This window comes from Brassica oleracea, chromosome C4 (assembly GCF_000695525.1).
Source record: "Brassica oleracea var. oleracea cultivar TO1000 chromosome C4, BOL, whole genome shotgun sequence".
In the NCBI taxonomy this organism is placed as follows: domain Eukaryota; kingdom Viridiplantae; phylum Streptophyta; class Magnoliopsida; order Brassicales; family Brassicaceae; genus Brassica; species Brassica oleracea.
The window spans coordinates 40,473,552-40,490,877 of NC_027751.1; the positions used below are offsets into that span (position 1 = coordinate 40,473,552).

Sequence of the window (17,326 nt, forward strand, 5' to 3'; positions counted from 1 at the left end):
ACTCGGCCACTCAAGAAGCTCTTTTGCTTAGCCACCAGGAGGAACAAGCTGCCAAAAGGCTCGCAAGAGAGTTATTGGATGAGCAGATAGCATTTGGTTTGAGATATGAAGAAACAAAAAAGATAACTAACGGTTCATCTTCGTCCACTACTGCCCCACTGTATAAAGATGAACGGCTGGATCAAGTGAATGACTCGGCCACTCAAGAAGCTCTTTTGCTTAGCCACCAGGAGGAACAAGCTGCCAAAAGGCTCGCAAGAGAGTTATTGGATGAGCAGATAGCATTTGGTTTGAGATATGAAGAAACAAAAAAGATAACTAACGGTTCATCTTCGTCCACTACTGCCCCACTGTATAAAGATGAACGGCTGGATCAAGTGAATGACTCGGCCACTCAAGAAGCTCTTTTGCTTAGCCACCAGGAGGAACAAGCTGCCAAAAGGCTCGCAAGAGAGTTATTGGATGAGCAGATAGCATTTGGTTTGAGATATGAAGAAACAAAAAAGATAACTAACGGTTCATCTTCGTCCACTACTGCCCCACTGTATAAAGATGAACGGCTGGATCAAGTGAATGACTCGGCCACTCAAGAAGCTCTTTTGCTTAGCCACCAGGAGGAACAAGCTGCCAAAAGGCTCGCAAGAGAGTTATTGGATGAGCAGATAGCATTTGGTTTGAGATATGAAGAAACAAAAAAGATAACTAACGGTTCATCTTCGCCCACTACTGCTCCACTGTATAAAGATGAACGGCTGGATCAAGTGAATGACTCGGCCACTCAAGAAGCTCTTTTGCTTAGCCACCAGGAGGAACAAGCTGCCAAAAGGCTCGCAAGAGAGTTATTGGTTGGATGAGCAGATAGCATTTGGTTTGAGATATGATGAAGACGGTTACTGATCTCTGGGAGAGTTTCAAAAAAAAAATAAGAGGTGTGATGAGCTTTTATGGGCCTAGCAATCAATAACCGGTAGCCCACACCAAACTATTATCAAGACAAAGTCAATCGGCTAAGTCTTTTCTTGTTTGATTTTCAATTCTGCAAATAAGAGTGGTGTTATATGCTCCTATGGGTTAGGACAAAGCATACCACGTGTCCTTATTTCCATGTTCTATGTTTGTAGGAGTTAAAACTCCATTTCATTATAAACTGAAAAAAAAAAATCATTTAAGCTGAAAATGAAATCTATATACTATATAAAGATTCTCTCTTTTTCTCTCTGCATCCAAACTTTTCCGTTTTGGTTCGTCTTTCTAGTGCCGCTGCGAGAGACCTTATGACAGATGAGCAAAAAGAAAAAACCCAAGTCAGCATGAATGTCAAGCATAGATAGAAAAGGTACCTTGAAGATGAGTAGTAGTAGTAGTATGAAAACACATATGGATCGCAAAGACAGAGCACACAACCATTTATCCAAATTTCAAGCCGCTACGAAAACAAAAACAAAATCAAGAGTCGAGATAAGCGAATAATAGAACTACGAATTATTGATAAACTAGTCATTTTCTTCTGGGTAGTTTAGTACTATAAAATTAAAGTATACATCAAAAGAAAATGAACAAAATGGCCTATTAGCTCAGTTGGTTAGAGTGTCGTGCTAATAACGCGAAGATCACAGGTTCGATCTCTTTATAGGTCATATTATTTTATTACATAATCCATCAAATAAGTCTTCTCACCTCTTTTAGCCATTGTACATATATATCAATGTGGCTGCTTCGAGCCTCTTTTTCCTTCGAGACGCCATCTTTAAACTTTACCAACGTAGAGAATTCTTTCAACACTCTCTTTACTGAAATCTACAAGACTGCAACACAGTTGTTATTACTGTTCCCTCTAAGAACACCTTGTGTTGTAGTAACTCGCAAGTCAATCTGGGATCTGTTCCACAGGTTTAAAACGAAAAAAGAAAAAAAAAAACAGATTCTTTAATTGGTTGTGTTAGGTAGTGAGGGTATTTTTGCATGTATAATGATTTTGAATTTGGAATGTAAACATTCATTTGACTAAAAAATGTTATCAAAGCTCCAAAGTCATCATGGTCATGATGCTTATATGAAAAGCAATTTGGAGCCTGGAGGTACCAAGTGAATAATCAAAAAAAGCACAACACAATTTAAAAAGTTTATGGTGATGAAGGCAGGGCTTTAAGCTGTCTCCATAGCTACTGAATCGCCGTTGTTCCCATCAACGGAACCACCACCTGTTTTTGGTGTTCTCTCAGCAAGTCTCTCTAGCAGCTCCTGGCAATCCGCAAGAGTGATCATAACAGCCAAACTATTATTCCCTCTCCAGCAACTGATAGCAATCGTAGATGCATCTGCTTTCACAGGTTCTTCACCTGAGATACGAGCAAAACTGTAAGAAATCCACAATCCTACATGAGTAAAGCAACCAAAACAGTACGCACCGTCGCTGAGAATCACCACACAGCATCCCAAAACAAGTTCAGTTGCTTTCTGACTCAACTGTGGATTGACAAAATCCGGAAACCTGATCGATTTGTGTTCAAGAAGATGTTTGAAGTCTGCCATTGGAGTGTAGAGAACTTGTTTGGTGATGTATGGAAGGATCACAGGTAGTCCCTCCGCTGATATACGGAATGAGCACGGCTTGCTTGAACCTTCTTTTGCAGATTGTCTCTCCTGCGGTCACAAGCAAATTTTCAGCAACGTTACAAGAAATGATAGAAGAAAAATATTGTTACTTACAAACATCTTGAGGCCAACAGAAGCAATCTTAAGCTGCTGTCCGACTGCGAAATTCAGCTGAAGAACTTCCTTAACAGATTTTGAAACATAGTAAATCCTCTTCACGCTGCTGGTGTCGGTGTTTCTTGTCACCAGATGACCATACAATGGGAATGATTCATCTTTGATACCGTAAAACTCTTTGATGCTATCGATTAACGTCTCCTCTTTCAGGAAAACAACAGGGTCGAAGCCTTTCCACCTCCCTTGCATCGGTACTTTTCTCTTGCCTCCCGCTTGACTCGGTGGATTGGCTTCTTTCTCTTCAGTGATGGTGGTTTCTCCCTGTGTGGTTTGCTTCTCAGGCTCCAAGCTATCATCATCCTTCTCATTGTTTGCATCTTCTTCCTCTACTGGTTCAGTATTAGCACTGACAACAGCTTCTTCAGCCGGAGACTTTTCTGTCGAGTCAGCATTTTTCTTAGATGAGTGCTTTCTTGGATTTGGTTTCTCCTGAAATTCTGTGAGAAAAACTACCGATAAGAACTACAGAAGCGAACCCATAGGCGAGTATCTATCATTCAAGAAACATGTTCTTCAAAAAGAAAAAATCACCTGGCAGTGGTGAAACTTTGTGAAGGACCGCGATGAAAAAGGCTCCGGTGTTCTGATCATGAGGCACTATCCTCATGCAACGTTCAAGTGGAAGATCAGAGACTTCAACGACTGGTTCATCAGGAATAGCATCCACCACAGAGTTCTCTGTTTCCTTGCACTCATCTTGAACACCACCATTCTCATTCTCCTGAGTTGTTTCGGTTGAGTCCTTGAGGTTTTTCCCAGAAGGAAACATGCTCACAATGACTCCTCCTCTTCGGTTTTGAGGAACGTCTTTGTAAGAAGTAAACCACCCACCTTTATCACGCACCTGGATCGAGCAAAGGTCACGCAAAAATACATGAGTTATCCCATTAGAATTTCATAGAAGAGGGTTTGTTCACTAGGTTGAATTGTATTAGAAACTGACCTTCCATGTCTTGAGACCTGGCCTCCGTATGAGTTCAGGAAGCTTATCAGAAACATCTACAAGTTCAACAGAGTCTCCACACCTCCTTAGAATCTGAACTCAAGCAAGAGTTTTTACTCAGCTACAGCAATAGCAGATTCATAACGAAAGGTGAAGATGGTGTTTTACCTCAGCGACAACAGCTTCATCCTCAACTGGGTTCATTGAGCAGGTTGAGTATATCATTTTCCCACCAACTTTCAACAGCGATAAACCTGGACAGGAGCAAGCGTACATGTTTAAGACACAGGTGGTCATTCTACGAGCTTATTTCATGAATAAGCAGTGGAGACAACATAGAAGAAAAGCCTACCCCTCATAGCAAGGATAACCTGTAGGCTATGGAGTCCATTGCCCATTCCAGAATTCCTATGCAGAAACCAAAAGGAATTAGAATCTCAACAGCAAAGGCCTCAGTAAAAGATGAGTAAGAGAAAAAGGTAAAGGTGAAAAAACCATTTCCGCCAGATGTCTGGAGCTTTGCGCAGGGTACCATCACCACTGCACGGAACATCACACAGAACACGGTCAAAGGAAAGTTGATTAATGGGCATATCTTCACTTAGTCCTTTCAAGCGACAACCGGGGAACTGTTGCCCTTCATGATTAGTCACTATCAAGTTTGCGGTGCACATTCTCTTTGTTTGGTGAATAAGAAGGTTAGATCTTTGGAAATCAACATCGTTAGCCACCACCTGATATTTTCGAGGGAAACAATCAATTAGAGTTTGCAAATTCTAAACATGTAAGAGCAGCACAAACCATTCCATTAGGTAGAGTTCCTGGTTCTGATGCTCCATGTATAATCTCGAGCAGCTGAAATGTTTTGGAACCCGGTGCAGCACACACTGTTCAGATCACAAGACGATAAATGATTAGTAACCACTATTTTTTCTTCAAAGTGGATAGACGGATACTTCTTAGAGCAGCTCTTTCAAACTTTTAACAGTATGAAATGGAAAATTCACTCACTGTCAAGCACAAAATGATCTGGATGTACGTCGAGGAAAAGAGGAGGCACCTGCATGATGAAATTCAACAACGGTTTTATAAATGTTAACTAACTAATGGCGGAAGAAGGTAGTAAGCTGTCATACCATGCTAACAGCTTCCTGTCTAGTCATGTTTCCAACTTCATTTTCCAATTTCAGAAATTCATGAAACCTGAAAAAACCCATCATGTGTAACACACAATCTCTTTAACCATACAGGAAAAATAAGCAGAGTAACAAAAAAAAAAAACATTCAAAAATGTTTAGTGAAATAGGTGTACACCTCTCGAGTATCTTATTTTTCCTAATCTCCTTGCGGGAAAAATTGGAATGCCAAGCGAGATTCTTAGGATACCAAGGCAAGGGCTTAATAGCCTCCAGCTCACCACCTTCTATGGCCTATAAACCAAAAACCATATCTGAGAACAAACAGATTCTCCATTTCCATTCCAACACAGCAAGACGTTTACAAAACATTGTAGTTTTACCTCAGCCTGAAGAGATTTCACAAAGTCATTCTCCAATATGGATATAATCTCATCGCAAAACTGGCTGCTGCAAATTCACAAAGAAGGAAAAAGAAACTAACTTGAGCCAAAGCAAGTTAATAACTTTACTATATTGTTTTAACATTGGAACTAAACCCTAAAACCTCACTGAGAATAACAAGGCTTACTTGGAGTTAACCCTAAAGGCAGCGGGCAAAGGCTTACGAAGAATCTCCATGAACAGATCCCACTCTTCTGCTTTCACTATCCCTTGTTCCTACACACAATTTAACCCAATAAGACATTAAACTCTTTGTCTCAGAGCCACGAGGATGTTACCTTGTAATACTCCTCGAAGTTAGGGTTATCGGTCAAGAAAGGCTCCCAGGTGGGTTTGTCGGGAGCATCGGATTTGGGGCGTTTCCAGACATTCTCTCTGCTCTCTTTGAAATGTTTTCTCTGAGAACGACCTCTCTGTCTTCCTCTTCCCATTTGAAGAACCGATAATCTACGAGGGAGGGACTGAAGCAAGGTAAGTCTTGTTTCTTTCTTTCTTCTTCTTATTCTCTCTCAGAGCTTTGTTAATGGGCCTTAGGGTTCTCGTTTAGGAAATATATCTGTAGGCCCATTTACTCTTTTAAACTAGTCCATTATAATTGTATTAAGCCAGAGAATTGGAACTTCTTCAACATTAATTGAAAAATGAAAAATGAAAAATCATCAACATTGTTTGTTTGTTTTTTTTTTTTTTTTTTTTTTTGCGTGTGTACCTGTTAAGGCCCTGGACACTCCTCCAACGGTGGGTCGAACCCAAGAGCGCAACAGCACCAACATAGGAGAGCAAAACAATATAAAACCGAATGACTTCCTAAAATGTCTATATACATATATTTTATCAAAAAGTCACTTAATGCAGGAACAAAACATACCTTCCGTGATGAGAGCTACAACTAGTGCTTATACGTTCACCTACTTGTGTTTCCTGGTCCTGTTCAATTGATTCCCTTCAGGTAGAGGAGCTTTTTCCACCACATAAGAAGCAATCAAGGTATCCAGTTTTACCAACCAGAGAGCAATCGCAGAAGTTGTTCGAGGCATAGAAGGGAAGCTAGTTATAATTTCTCCCATTAAAGCGTTACTATAATGCTCCTCCTCCTCACCAAAGTGCCATAACCAATCTTCATTGATTGCCCCAACAAAGTCGCCAATCACCTGCGTAATTTCAGACAGCGTTGAGCTTCGTCGAAGCCTTTTGGCCCATAACCTATGAGCTGACTTTTTCCATGCACCAATCAAAGCATCTTCGGGCATTGCAGACTCAATGGCATACACTGCAGCCTTTAGTGATTGCAACTGGGAAGATAGAACTTTGTGATCTGGAAATGAATCACTACTCTCTTCATTCTTCCTGTTGCATGTGGCTGCATGAATTGCATATCTTTCTTCAAGATCTATATCAAGCTCGAAGGTAGCATGGCAAATCTTACAGTGCTTCTCATCTCTCCAATACAAATCATGACAACTCTTACACCTAGTAAGTGTATCAAGGTAGGATCTTCGGCTGTGTTTATAACAGCATTGAGATTAAGATAATATTTATCCCATATCCATTCATCAAACTCCTGAACAAGGCTCCACAATAGGCAAATCTCATTCAGACATAGGTTGTTGTTGTTGTCTATATCAGAAACCGGTGAAGAAGAACTGTCCTCTCTGACTACATGATCAATTCTTCTTAACATGCATGGCTTGACAGAGAAAACTTTCTCGTTTCTCCAATGACTCAATAAGCCGTGCTTCCCGTCTACCCCTATCGTCCAACACTGACAACAGTGCCCGCAAAGCCTCCTTGTGACTGATAACTTCCCAGTGACCATCTTCAGAAGATTCAAAGTAGACACATCTATGACCAGGGTCATTTGCGTTGCATGGGCCTAAGAAAAGCCAGTACCTGTTGAACCTACGGTCAGAACCAAGGTATACAGATTGCATAGGGTGAACATTATCTCCAGCGAGCTTTGCAAAAGCAGCCCCCACAATTGATGATGAATCAACTGGATGAGAATCAGACGATTTAGATAGCTCTTCGATTCGCTCTCCTCCATGGACCCATGATACGCGTGGATGATTATTGATTAGAGGATGATGCTCTCTTGATTTTTCGAAAAGTGTAATATCACTTGCCAGCGTTGAACATATTGAACGCTCTCCTTCTTCTTCTGATGCAGTTGCAAGATTCAGCGCAGCAACCTCTACTGCTGCATTAGCTAACTCGGATATTTTCAAGCCATTTTTGCCTCCTTGCTCGTTAAGCATTCTAAATAATTCACCCTTTAATGTTCCAAGACGGAGGCCATACTTTTTCATGAGTCTCCTTTCCTTACTTAGTTCCTCTGATTGACCACCAGCCCGCTTTACAGAACCAAAACCAGCTGCAACCAATATCTGACGCAGTATCTCCGCCCATGTAAGAGAATTTAATGAATCCTTCCACATATCAAGAATAAGAATTTGGCTCTCCACCGACTGTAGCAGGGCTAGAAACTTGCATGATATACTCAAGGTTGAAAAAGATCCCCTTTGCAGCTCCGTTTCAACATCAACCAGAAGCAACTTCAGCAGGGAAAGATGAATTTTACCAAGGAGCAAAGAGTCCTTATCATGAAATAAATGCCCGTGTGAACTCGTCAATTGTGAAGGGGCATATGTCAAGAGTTACTGAATAAGTATACAGGAAATGGACAACCTTAAAAAGTTTCTTCCGGCTATCCTCCTTTGGCGATTAGGTTTTCATTTCAAATTTTCAACACACTGTCAATTATTTAATTTCATATATTATAATGTGGGCGTCCATGATAAATTGTGTTAAATGCAAGACAAAGAAGTTTAACGTGTATGAGAAACCATATGATCAGAGCAAACGTAACTCTTCTGTACCAAGTCAAATAAAACATCTTGAAAACCATTCTATTTATTGAAATATTTATATGGATATTGTTTGGAACTTGCTAAGTTCTTCTCTGTATTTCGCCTCAAGACATCATCACTAGATAAGTATTTAGCATGTAATTAAGTGAAACAATATCAGTCAGACTCGGAGTGATCATAAATATGATTAAAAGCGTCTCTTTTTTTTTTTGGAACGCAGCTCTAATTTTTGAACACAGATCGTAATCGGCCGCGTAATCGTTATACTTGCGTTCTACAACAGCTCTATAAATGTTAGTAACGAAAGACAAAACAACGTTATTAGAAGAAGAGAGTAGTAAGCTATCTTATTCTTACCATGCTAACAGCTTCCTGCCTAGTCATGTTTCCAACTTCATTTTCTAACTTCAGAAATTCATTAAACCTGAAAAAAAAACACCAATGAAAAAACCCATCATGTGCTAATACACAATCTCTTTAACCATACAGAAAGAAAAAAAACAGAGTAACGAAAAAACATTCAAAATGTTTAGTGAAATAGGTACCTCTCGAGTATCTTATTTATCCTAGTCTCCTTCCGAGAAAAAAATTGAATGCCAAGCGAGATTCTTAGGATATAAAGGCAATGGCTTTATATCATGTATCAAACCTATCTTGGAAACTCTTTTAAAAAAGAGGAAAACTAAATTGGGTGAGAGAGCTTCGAACTCTCTACCTCAGGATATGAGACGCTAGCCAACAGCGCCACTACAATGGCGAAATATAACGAAACTTTCCTTTTCTTAGAAATTATTTTCAACGTTTAAAGAAGAAATTTCGATTTCACAATATTGTATACTAGTTAAATTTTGTAGAGTTAGATTTCGCGTCTTTTATTAGTTTATTTGATAAATCTTAAAGTAATGAAATTACGGTATTGAATGTGAAGTGGAATAAATACAGGAGAAAAGGAGAAGGAAATTATACGCAGATTGGACTGCATAAGCTGTCCATTCACCTAATAAATTGCAGAACTAAAATGAAATAATAAAATATTGATGTGCTGCTTGCAGATTATTTTTATGTGTTATTATTCTGGCATGCAGGAAAAGAAAAAAATAGTGGGTGGCGAGGGGCAGAAGCCCAATCCCTGTACATTTTTAATTTTTTTTCTTTTCAATGTGTTGCCTATAAACAAACAACACTTCACATTATTGTTTACATTAATAAAATAAGATTTTTCTCTAGCAAATAAATTTTTGTAATTTTTTTGTCTTATATATAATAATTTTTATTTTTGGAAATCAATGTACATTTTAATTTTTTTTCTTTAATGAATTACAAAATTTTTATGCATGCTTGTATTTTTATATTTTAATTAATTGAATATATATTTTTATGTAAGTTAGTTTATAAATTCATGCATGTGATTAACAATTCACCTAATATTTATATATATTATGAATATACATGCATTTTTTTATCTTTTGTTTAATTAATTTTATATTTTAATATATGCAGTATTTTTTCGTTGTGTTTAATTAGTTTTTTATATTTATGAAGTTACCTCATATATTTATGATTTTTGGTATAAAACTGAATAAAAAAAATCGACGGTATATAAACCGAACCAAACCAAAGTAGATATGGTTTAAATATGGTACCTATTTTTTATAAACCAAAATACCAAAAAAAACCAAAAAAAAAAGAACCGAAATCGAACCGATATCCAAATTGGACACTCCTAGTAACTTCAGTAAATTATAAAAGAATTTACTATGTTTAAAATAATTTTGACTATGTTTCAATTAATTATGAAATGATGATATTTATTTTTATTTTTATCAACGTGATATTTTTTATTTTGTTTACAATAAGTTTTATTTTAGATATTTAGTTTTCATTAAATTTTTAAATATTTATTTCAATACAATAATTCATTTAATTAACTTGATATGTATTTGTTATGTTTGATCTGCATGATCTGTATTTATTCTGCTTGATCTGTATTTTTTTATCAGCGTTACCCATTTGAAGCCTACCTATGGAAGCCATAGAACATCAATGTGTTTTATATGCAATTCAATAAAGTAAGATAAAACATTGAAATGCAAAGAAAAATATGGATGATGTTCATTTTAAAGGAGAAAAAACAATACATTTATGTTTATATAAACATTATACTAATTATATATATATATAATTATTAATTTATGATACTAATGGAACAATGTATTTACCTAAGAGTTTTCAAAGTTTTATTATCTTATTATTTTATCGAATTTTACAAAGGTATAACTTGGGACCAGAAAAATTTATTAATTTATAGTGTTTATTAAATTATCGAGTATTAATTTATAGAAGTTTGATCGTACGAAGTCGAGTATACATGCAATTGTCATGTATACAAGGCGATTGATTACATTTTTGCAGTAACAAAAAACTAAGGTAAAAACTCATGTCAGTACGTAGTTTCGAGAGCTTGAATTGAAACCAAATCAATGAAATAAAAAGAATTTTTTTTCTTACTCAAGTAAAAATGAATTTGACATTAATGAATTCAAACGTGGTGGCAATAGTTAGTGATTATTTAATTGATACTAGATCTTGATCCGCACAACCGTGCGGATAATTATTTTAACTTTTATACCATAAATATTTGTTTTACATGATTATTGATATATAATTTTAACATTACATTTTAAAACAATATAATTTTACAGTTCACATACAATAATTTAATTTATTGCTTTAACTTGTCAGTGACATTTTTCATTTTAGCATTTTGTTATATTTGTGGGAAATGACACATAATTTAACACTAACTTAGATATTTCATTGAGGGTATACTTGTATTTTAAATTTTGGCCATACATATATGTTAATCATTATTGTAGGTTTTTGGCCATACATATATGTTATATCAAATTATTTGTATGATTTAAATATTTGACTCAATAACCTATACTAAGTCTAATTTATAAAACGTTTGTTTCATTTAAATTATTGAACCGGAAATTGTAGTGTATTATGTTTGTTTTTGTCAGTTTAAATCTGTATTTTTTCTGCATTATCTATGTTTTATTGAAGTTTATTATATTTTCTATTGGTGATTTAGATTTTTATCTTTTGGTTGCGTTACTCCAAAACTCGTGGATTATTTGCAATGAATTTTTTTGCGATAATTTTTTCTTTTTACAATCTTTCATCTATTATACATCACGTTATACAATTAACATTTAAACCTGCCATTACATTTGGCAATGAACATACTGAAAGTAATCATATTTACATGAAATATTATTTTCAGTCTTTTAAGTTAATGACATAAATTAGTACAATATATATTGCACTTTCAAAATGGCAAAAGATAAAAATAGTACAAAAATAATTGCATTAATGAATAATATATAAAATTGGTCTATATAGAAATAGGAATGATTACGTTTATGTTCACAAAGTATTCATATATTCCTATTATTAAAATATAAAATTAAATCGATCACTATATTTAATAACACAAATCGATTATACTTTCAAAATAGCATGTGTAAACCGATTGTTCATATTGATAGCATAGTTTTAATCATATGGTACACATTTTTAAATTGATAAATTATATATGTTAGGGATCCAATATTAATTGAAAATGTTAAATAAAATTAATATCTTAAATTTAATACAAAATTGTACATGAGTTTAATCATAATACAAAATTAATTAGGCATTTAAAAGGTTATTTTAGTGAAAAATGAAATATACATTTATATTTTAAATAAATACGATATAAATTAAATATTGAAAATGTTTGTTTTAATTAAAAATGAAAATATATATATATATATTAAATTAATACGAAATTAATTAAAAGGTTTTTTAGGGAAATAATACATTTATATTTATTTTTTATAAAGATATGAAAAGATTTTATTTATGATGAAAATTTAGAGAAAATAAAAGAATATCTATTTGATTAATTAGTTTTAGAATAATTCAAATAATTCAAATATTTATACAAAAAAAAACATTTAAGCAACTTTTCATGGAGTGGTCTAAATAAAAAATCACATCATGACTTCTATTTTAATAGATAAGAAGTTCCGTATATTGGTTTGGTAAAAATTCAAATTTAGTGGCCTTCATGTGCGTTCCATTTGCTGATTTCGAATTTTATAGGGTTTTTTAGGAAACTATGGCCATGTTCGTTTACGTGTCGCGCGACCTGCGACCTGCGACCTGCGACTAAGATTACGTTCGTTTACGTGTCGCGCGACTTGTGACTTGCGACCTGCGACTAAAACTATGTTCGTTTACGTGTCGCGCGACCTGCGACCAGTCGCGCGATCAAAATTTTCTTAATTTTTAGTCGCTGTTTTTTCGGGCGACTTAAATGGGAACCCGCGACTGGTCGCACGATCAGTCGCGCGACATCAAAACGAATAACAACCTGCGACTTGCGACTTGCGACCAATCGCAGGTCGCATGTTACGCGACAGCAAAACGAACAACAACCTGCGATCTGCGATCACAGGTCCCGTGACATGTAAACGAACACGGCCTATATACCTCCGAGTCATATGTATTAATATGTATTAATTATGACTGTTTGTCCTCAGTTACAACTAAAGATAGGGACATCATAATATCTCCAAACGGCAGCGTATTGGAAGTTCAGAACCCACGAACGGAAAGTCGTGAATTCATGATGACGAAGACTTACCTTTAGTGTCAGTCACTTTTGAAGGATTTTTTTTTCCTTTTTGGTCTAAAGTCACTTTTGAAGGATGCTGGTAAATAAAAATAGTTTAAGAAAATGATACTAAAAAAGCGCAATTTGTTCGGTTGCAGGAAATACGAACCAATGGCTCAAATTATTGCCCCCTTTTGTCACAACAATCGTCTTATCTCACGACACCCAATCACTCACCTCTCCAATTATTATTGTTTATTTTTTTGCTTTATTTTGCTAAATTAAATGTGGTCTTTTGTTTAGTCTATACATGACCAAGATTTATAGTTTGATAATTGTGGAAGTGTTATTATCGCGATATATGAGGGTTTCTAACGTATCATGACCTTATATTCGGGTTTATTACGTGCTTCCAACTTAAAATCAATTGGTGATTATTGGATTAGCCATAACCCCTTATATATTACTTAATGTCCCTTAGAATTCCCGATGTGGGATATATATCCCTAATATCCCTCCTCGAGATGATGGCTGTTATCGGCCAGAAATCTCGAAACTTTAGGACATTTATACTCGGTCGAACGAGTTAATCACGACCTTTATACCCGGTCTGAAGGGTTAATCACGACCTTTATACCCGGTCGGAAGGGTTAATCTTAATTTTAATTTTAATTAGAAGTTTATGGTATTTATGATCTGGACTCTGATACCATGTTAGATTCGGGTTTATTATGTGCTTCCAACTTAACACCAATTGGTGATTAGTAGATTGATTCTAACCCTTTATATATTACTTAATATCCATTAGAATTTTCGACGTGGATATATATCCCTAATAATGACTAATGGATGTTGCCTTCAGCATGTTAGATGTGCTTCGAGTCTTCAACGCATATATGTACTTTATAATTGAGTAATTTTACCAACCCAACGTATAGTACGTAACTGTTAGAAGGATAAGGTTTATATTCCCTTCTACAAAGTCAAAAGTGGCGTTTAAAGCTGAAACCACTTTACTTCTTCATGACCTTTGAAAGCTTATAATTTTTTTTTTTTTTGGCATCAACCTTATAAATAAAATGTGTTTACACTATTTGATTGGATGAACATTGACCGGAATTACTGTTGGATACCGAAGACTTTTTTTTCTGAATTATACATGATATCATATGGCCTACAAAAGTGGTTCACACCAGTCACGTGTCGGTTTCATGTCGGTTTCATGTTTTTGACTATGCTGAAATGTTAATCCCCTCGAAGGTTGGTTTGAATAGTATTAACTACTAGCATTGATCTCTATACGTTACATATTATCTATACGTTACATATCAAGTTTATTGATTAATCAATGCAAATAGTAATAAATTCTGAAAATTAATAATATGAAGTGCATTGTTCTTCAAAGACGGACATTTTGAAACGCAGTGCACACAGTTTTTCATCAGTTTTGATATGTCGACTATATTCTCCTGGTTTGGATAACTAAAACAGTTTATAATAATTTAGATTTTTCTGTCAAACAAAAAGAAGTGCATTTGTTCAATATTATACGTTATAGAAATTGTAATATCAATTGTGTACCTCAGTAGTTTGTCTGCTAAGCGCTTTTTAGCAGAAAAGGGAGAGGAAAAAAACTAGTCTTAGTGTGTTTGTTGAAAACAAATCAATCCGAGAAAAAATATAAATCAGTTCTTTATCAATTCCTCTAGAAAAGGACACATAAAGGAAAATTTTGCTTTTCAAATTACAAATGGAAAATACTCCTTTTAGATTTTCTTTACTTATTATTTTTCATTTGTAATCCCAAACAGAAAATGTTTTCCCACTTTTTTAACTATTTTAAAACTAGTTCAGTAAGATGGAAAATAGTTATTTTAGCCATTTAACCTTTTTAGATTTTACTATTGAATACTTTGAGTATTTAAAGGTTGATGTTTTAAGTTTTCACATATATAATAATAAGTTATATTTACTTTTTCAATTAATTTTAAATTTTATTTATTTTCAATAAATCATGTTATTTATATTTTTATATTTGAATTTTTTTGATACAATACATGATGTAAAGTAAAACACCAATTTTAAAAATACAAAAGACCTAAAAATCAATTTCTGTAATATATGAAAATAATATACAATAATAATTCCCATAATGACTATTACCTACCATACATTGTGACTAAGTAATATTAGTTACCAGCCAACCATTGTGACCAAATACTAGTATACGTTATGAATGATTTCATTAAAATTAGATAGAAAAAAATGATGTTTTGGAAGCTCACCACCACACTTGCACAAAACCCATTTATAGAAAAGCATCCAGAAATTAGAAATCATCCTCGAAAACCACCACAAACTCTTTTATATAAACCAACAAAGTCTCTTCTTTCTTCCATCACTGAAAACCAAACACAGAGAAAAAAAAAAGAGATTTTAAAATTAAAAGAAAAAAGAAAAAAGAAGTATGTCCCTTTTCAATCCCCATCTCATCCTCCACCTACTTCTCTTGACAGTGGTCACCGGAGAAATTCTGCGACCAAGATTCTACAGCGAAACATGCCCTGAAGCTGAATCCATAGTAAGAAGAGAAATGAAGAAAGCCATGTTTAAGGAAGCAAGAAGCGTCGCTTCCGTTATGCGTCTCCAGTTTCACGACTGTTTCGTCAATGTAAACCACAATGAATCTTTCTCTCTCTTTTTGATTTTTTTCTGATTTTTTTTTTGTGTATGTGACTCTCTAGGGATGTGACGCGTCTGTGTTGCTTGACGACACACCGAACATGCTTGGTGAAAAACTATCACTTTCCAACATCAATTCACTTAGATCATTCGAAGTTGTTGACTACATTAAAGAAGCTCTAGAGAAAGCTTGTCCAGCTACTGTTTCTTGTGCTGACATCGTTATCATGGCTTCTCGTGACGCCGTTGCTCTTGTAAAAATCTCTCACTCATCAAATTTCCCGGTTTAGTGATTTTTTCGGTTATGTAATTTTGGTTCTTGTGGAAAAACCAGACAGGAGGACCGGACTGGGAAGTGAAGCTAGGGAGGAAAGACAGTTTAACAGCGAGTCAAAAAGATTCAGACGATATAATGCCGAGTCCACGAGCAAACGCAACGTTCTTGATTGATCTCTTCAAAAGATTTGATCTTTCTGTCAGAGACATGGTGGCTTTATCTGGGTCACACTCGATTGGTCAAGGTCGGTGTTTTTCTATCATGTTTAGGCTTTACAACCAATCCGGTTCTGGTAAACCGGATCCAGTTATCGAACCGGTTTACAAGAAGAAGCTTAACAAGCTTTGTCCTTTGGGTGGAGACGAGAACGTGACCGGAGATCTAGACGCAACACCATATGTTTTTGATAATCAGTACTTCAAAGACTTGGTCTCAGGGAGAGGGTTTCTTAACTCTGACCAGACTCTTTACACGAGTAGAGAGACGAGGGAGTATGTGAAAAGGTTTAGTGAGGATCAAGGTGAGTTCTTCAGGGCTTTTGCAGAAGGGATGGTGAAGCTGGGTGATTTGCAATCCGGGAGACCTGGTGAGGTTAGGTCTAACTGTAGGGTTGTTAATAGAAGGCATAATGATGTATTGCCTGTCTCTTGAAATTAGTAGAGAGACAGAAAGAGAGATGTTATTACTTTCTAAAGATGCAAGACTTTTAAATACTTACATGCCATGATTCTTTGATCCTCCAAAGTGCTCACTGTTTAAGCTGCAGTTGCAACTTTAGATCAATAAAAGTGAAGATGAAATAAGAGACTGTATTAGAGATTATGCTAAAAATATAAGAGTATCTTCTGGTATGGAAGGAACTGTAATGAGTTTGATTGGCAAGTGGTACAGAGTCTTTTCACACTTTTTTTTCTTCTCTATACAGATTTATAAAGAATTAATTTGTTTTTTACTGTAAAATAAACAAAATTTATAGATCACTTATATTTTAGGTTTATAAGATTATACTAACTATTAAAATTTTCAAACCTACCTTCAAAATTCTATAACATTAAAATCTACAATTACAACAAAATAATATATATCCTTAATTCGACAACAACAAATTAAAATTTACAATTTCTACTAACCTTGCACAATCTTTAATGGATAATTTTCAATTTAGAGTTTCTTACAAAAAAAGAAAAAAACAAAACAAAAAACAAAAAAATAAAGGGTACTTAAAATACCCGTCAAAAAGTACCCAAAATAAAGAATATAGAAACAAGCATATGTTTTGGTTTACAGAGGGTTGACTAAGATAATTTCCAATGTATATTTCTATATTTTTCTTTATGTCGGTTGAACCTGTAATTTTTCTTTTAATTTTTTGCAAAACTTAATTTTTTTGAAAAAGAATAATTTTATTCTTTTAATATTTTTTTAAAAAAATATAATTTTTTTTAAAATAATATATTTTTAGGTATAAATATAATTTTGTGATATTATTAGTTAAAATAAATTAATTGTATCAAACAATTTTTAAAAATTTTATAT

General features: G+C 34.8%; 2 protein-coding genes, 1 non-coding gene and 1 pseudogene across 3 annotated transcripts; 2 read left to right on the forward strand and 2 right to left on the reverse strand.

Moving 5' to 3' along the window:
- Positions 1-1,563: 1,563 nt before the first annotated feature.
- Positions 1,564-1,637, forward strand: TRNAI-AAU. Its single transcript has one exon. It is a non-coding gene; the product is annotated as a tRNA-Ile (tRNA).
- Positions 1,638-1,980: 343 nt separating this feature from the next.
- On the reverse strand, positions 1,981-5,760 carry LOC106342432 (tRNA (cytosine(34)-C(5))-methyltransferase-like). Its single transcript, XM_013781361.1, has 15 exons — positions 5,574-5,760; positions 5,423-5,511; positions 5,235-5,301; positions 5,030-5,145; positions 4,852-4,918; positions 4,727-4,775; positions 4,517-4,602; positions 4,211-4,449; positions 4,068-4,123; positions 3,884-3,969; positions 3,716-3,808; positions 3,304-3,616; positions 2,710-3,209; positions 2,409-2,643; positions 1,981-2,339 (listed from the first exon to the last, which is right to left on the reverse strand). Exons 1-15 carry the CDS (start codon positions 5,724-5,726, stop codon positions 2,146-2,148), a joined length of 2,343 nt encoding a protein of 780 aa, XP_013636815.1. The 5' UTR covers positions 5,727-5,760; the 3' UTR covers positions 1,981-2,145.
- A 408-nt stretch (positions 5,761-6,168) lies between these two features.
- Positions 6,169-8,546, reverse strand: LOC106338891 (annotated as a pseudogene).
- A 6,669-nt stretch (positions 8,547-15,215) lies between these two features.
- LOC106340234 (peroxidase 17) lies at positions 15,216-16,615 on the forward strand. The gene is made up of 3 exons (XM_013779114.1): positions 15,216-15,502; positions 15,576-15,767; positions 15,848-16,615. Exons 1-3 carry the CDS (start codon positions 15,299-15,301, stop codon positions 16,439-16,441), a joined length of 990 nt encoding a protein of 329 aa, XP_013634568.1. The 5' UTR covers positions 15,216-15,298; the 3' UTR covers positions 16,442-16,615.
- Positions 16,616-17,326: the final 711 nt, after the last annotated feature.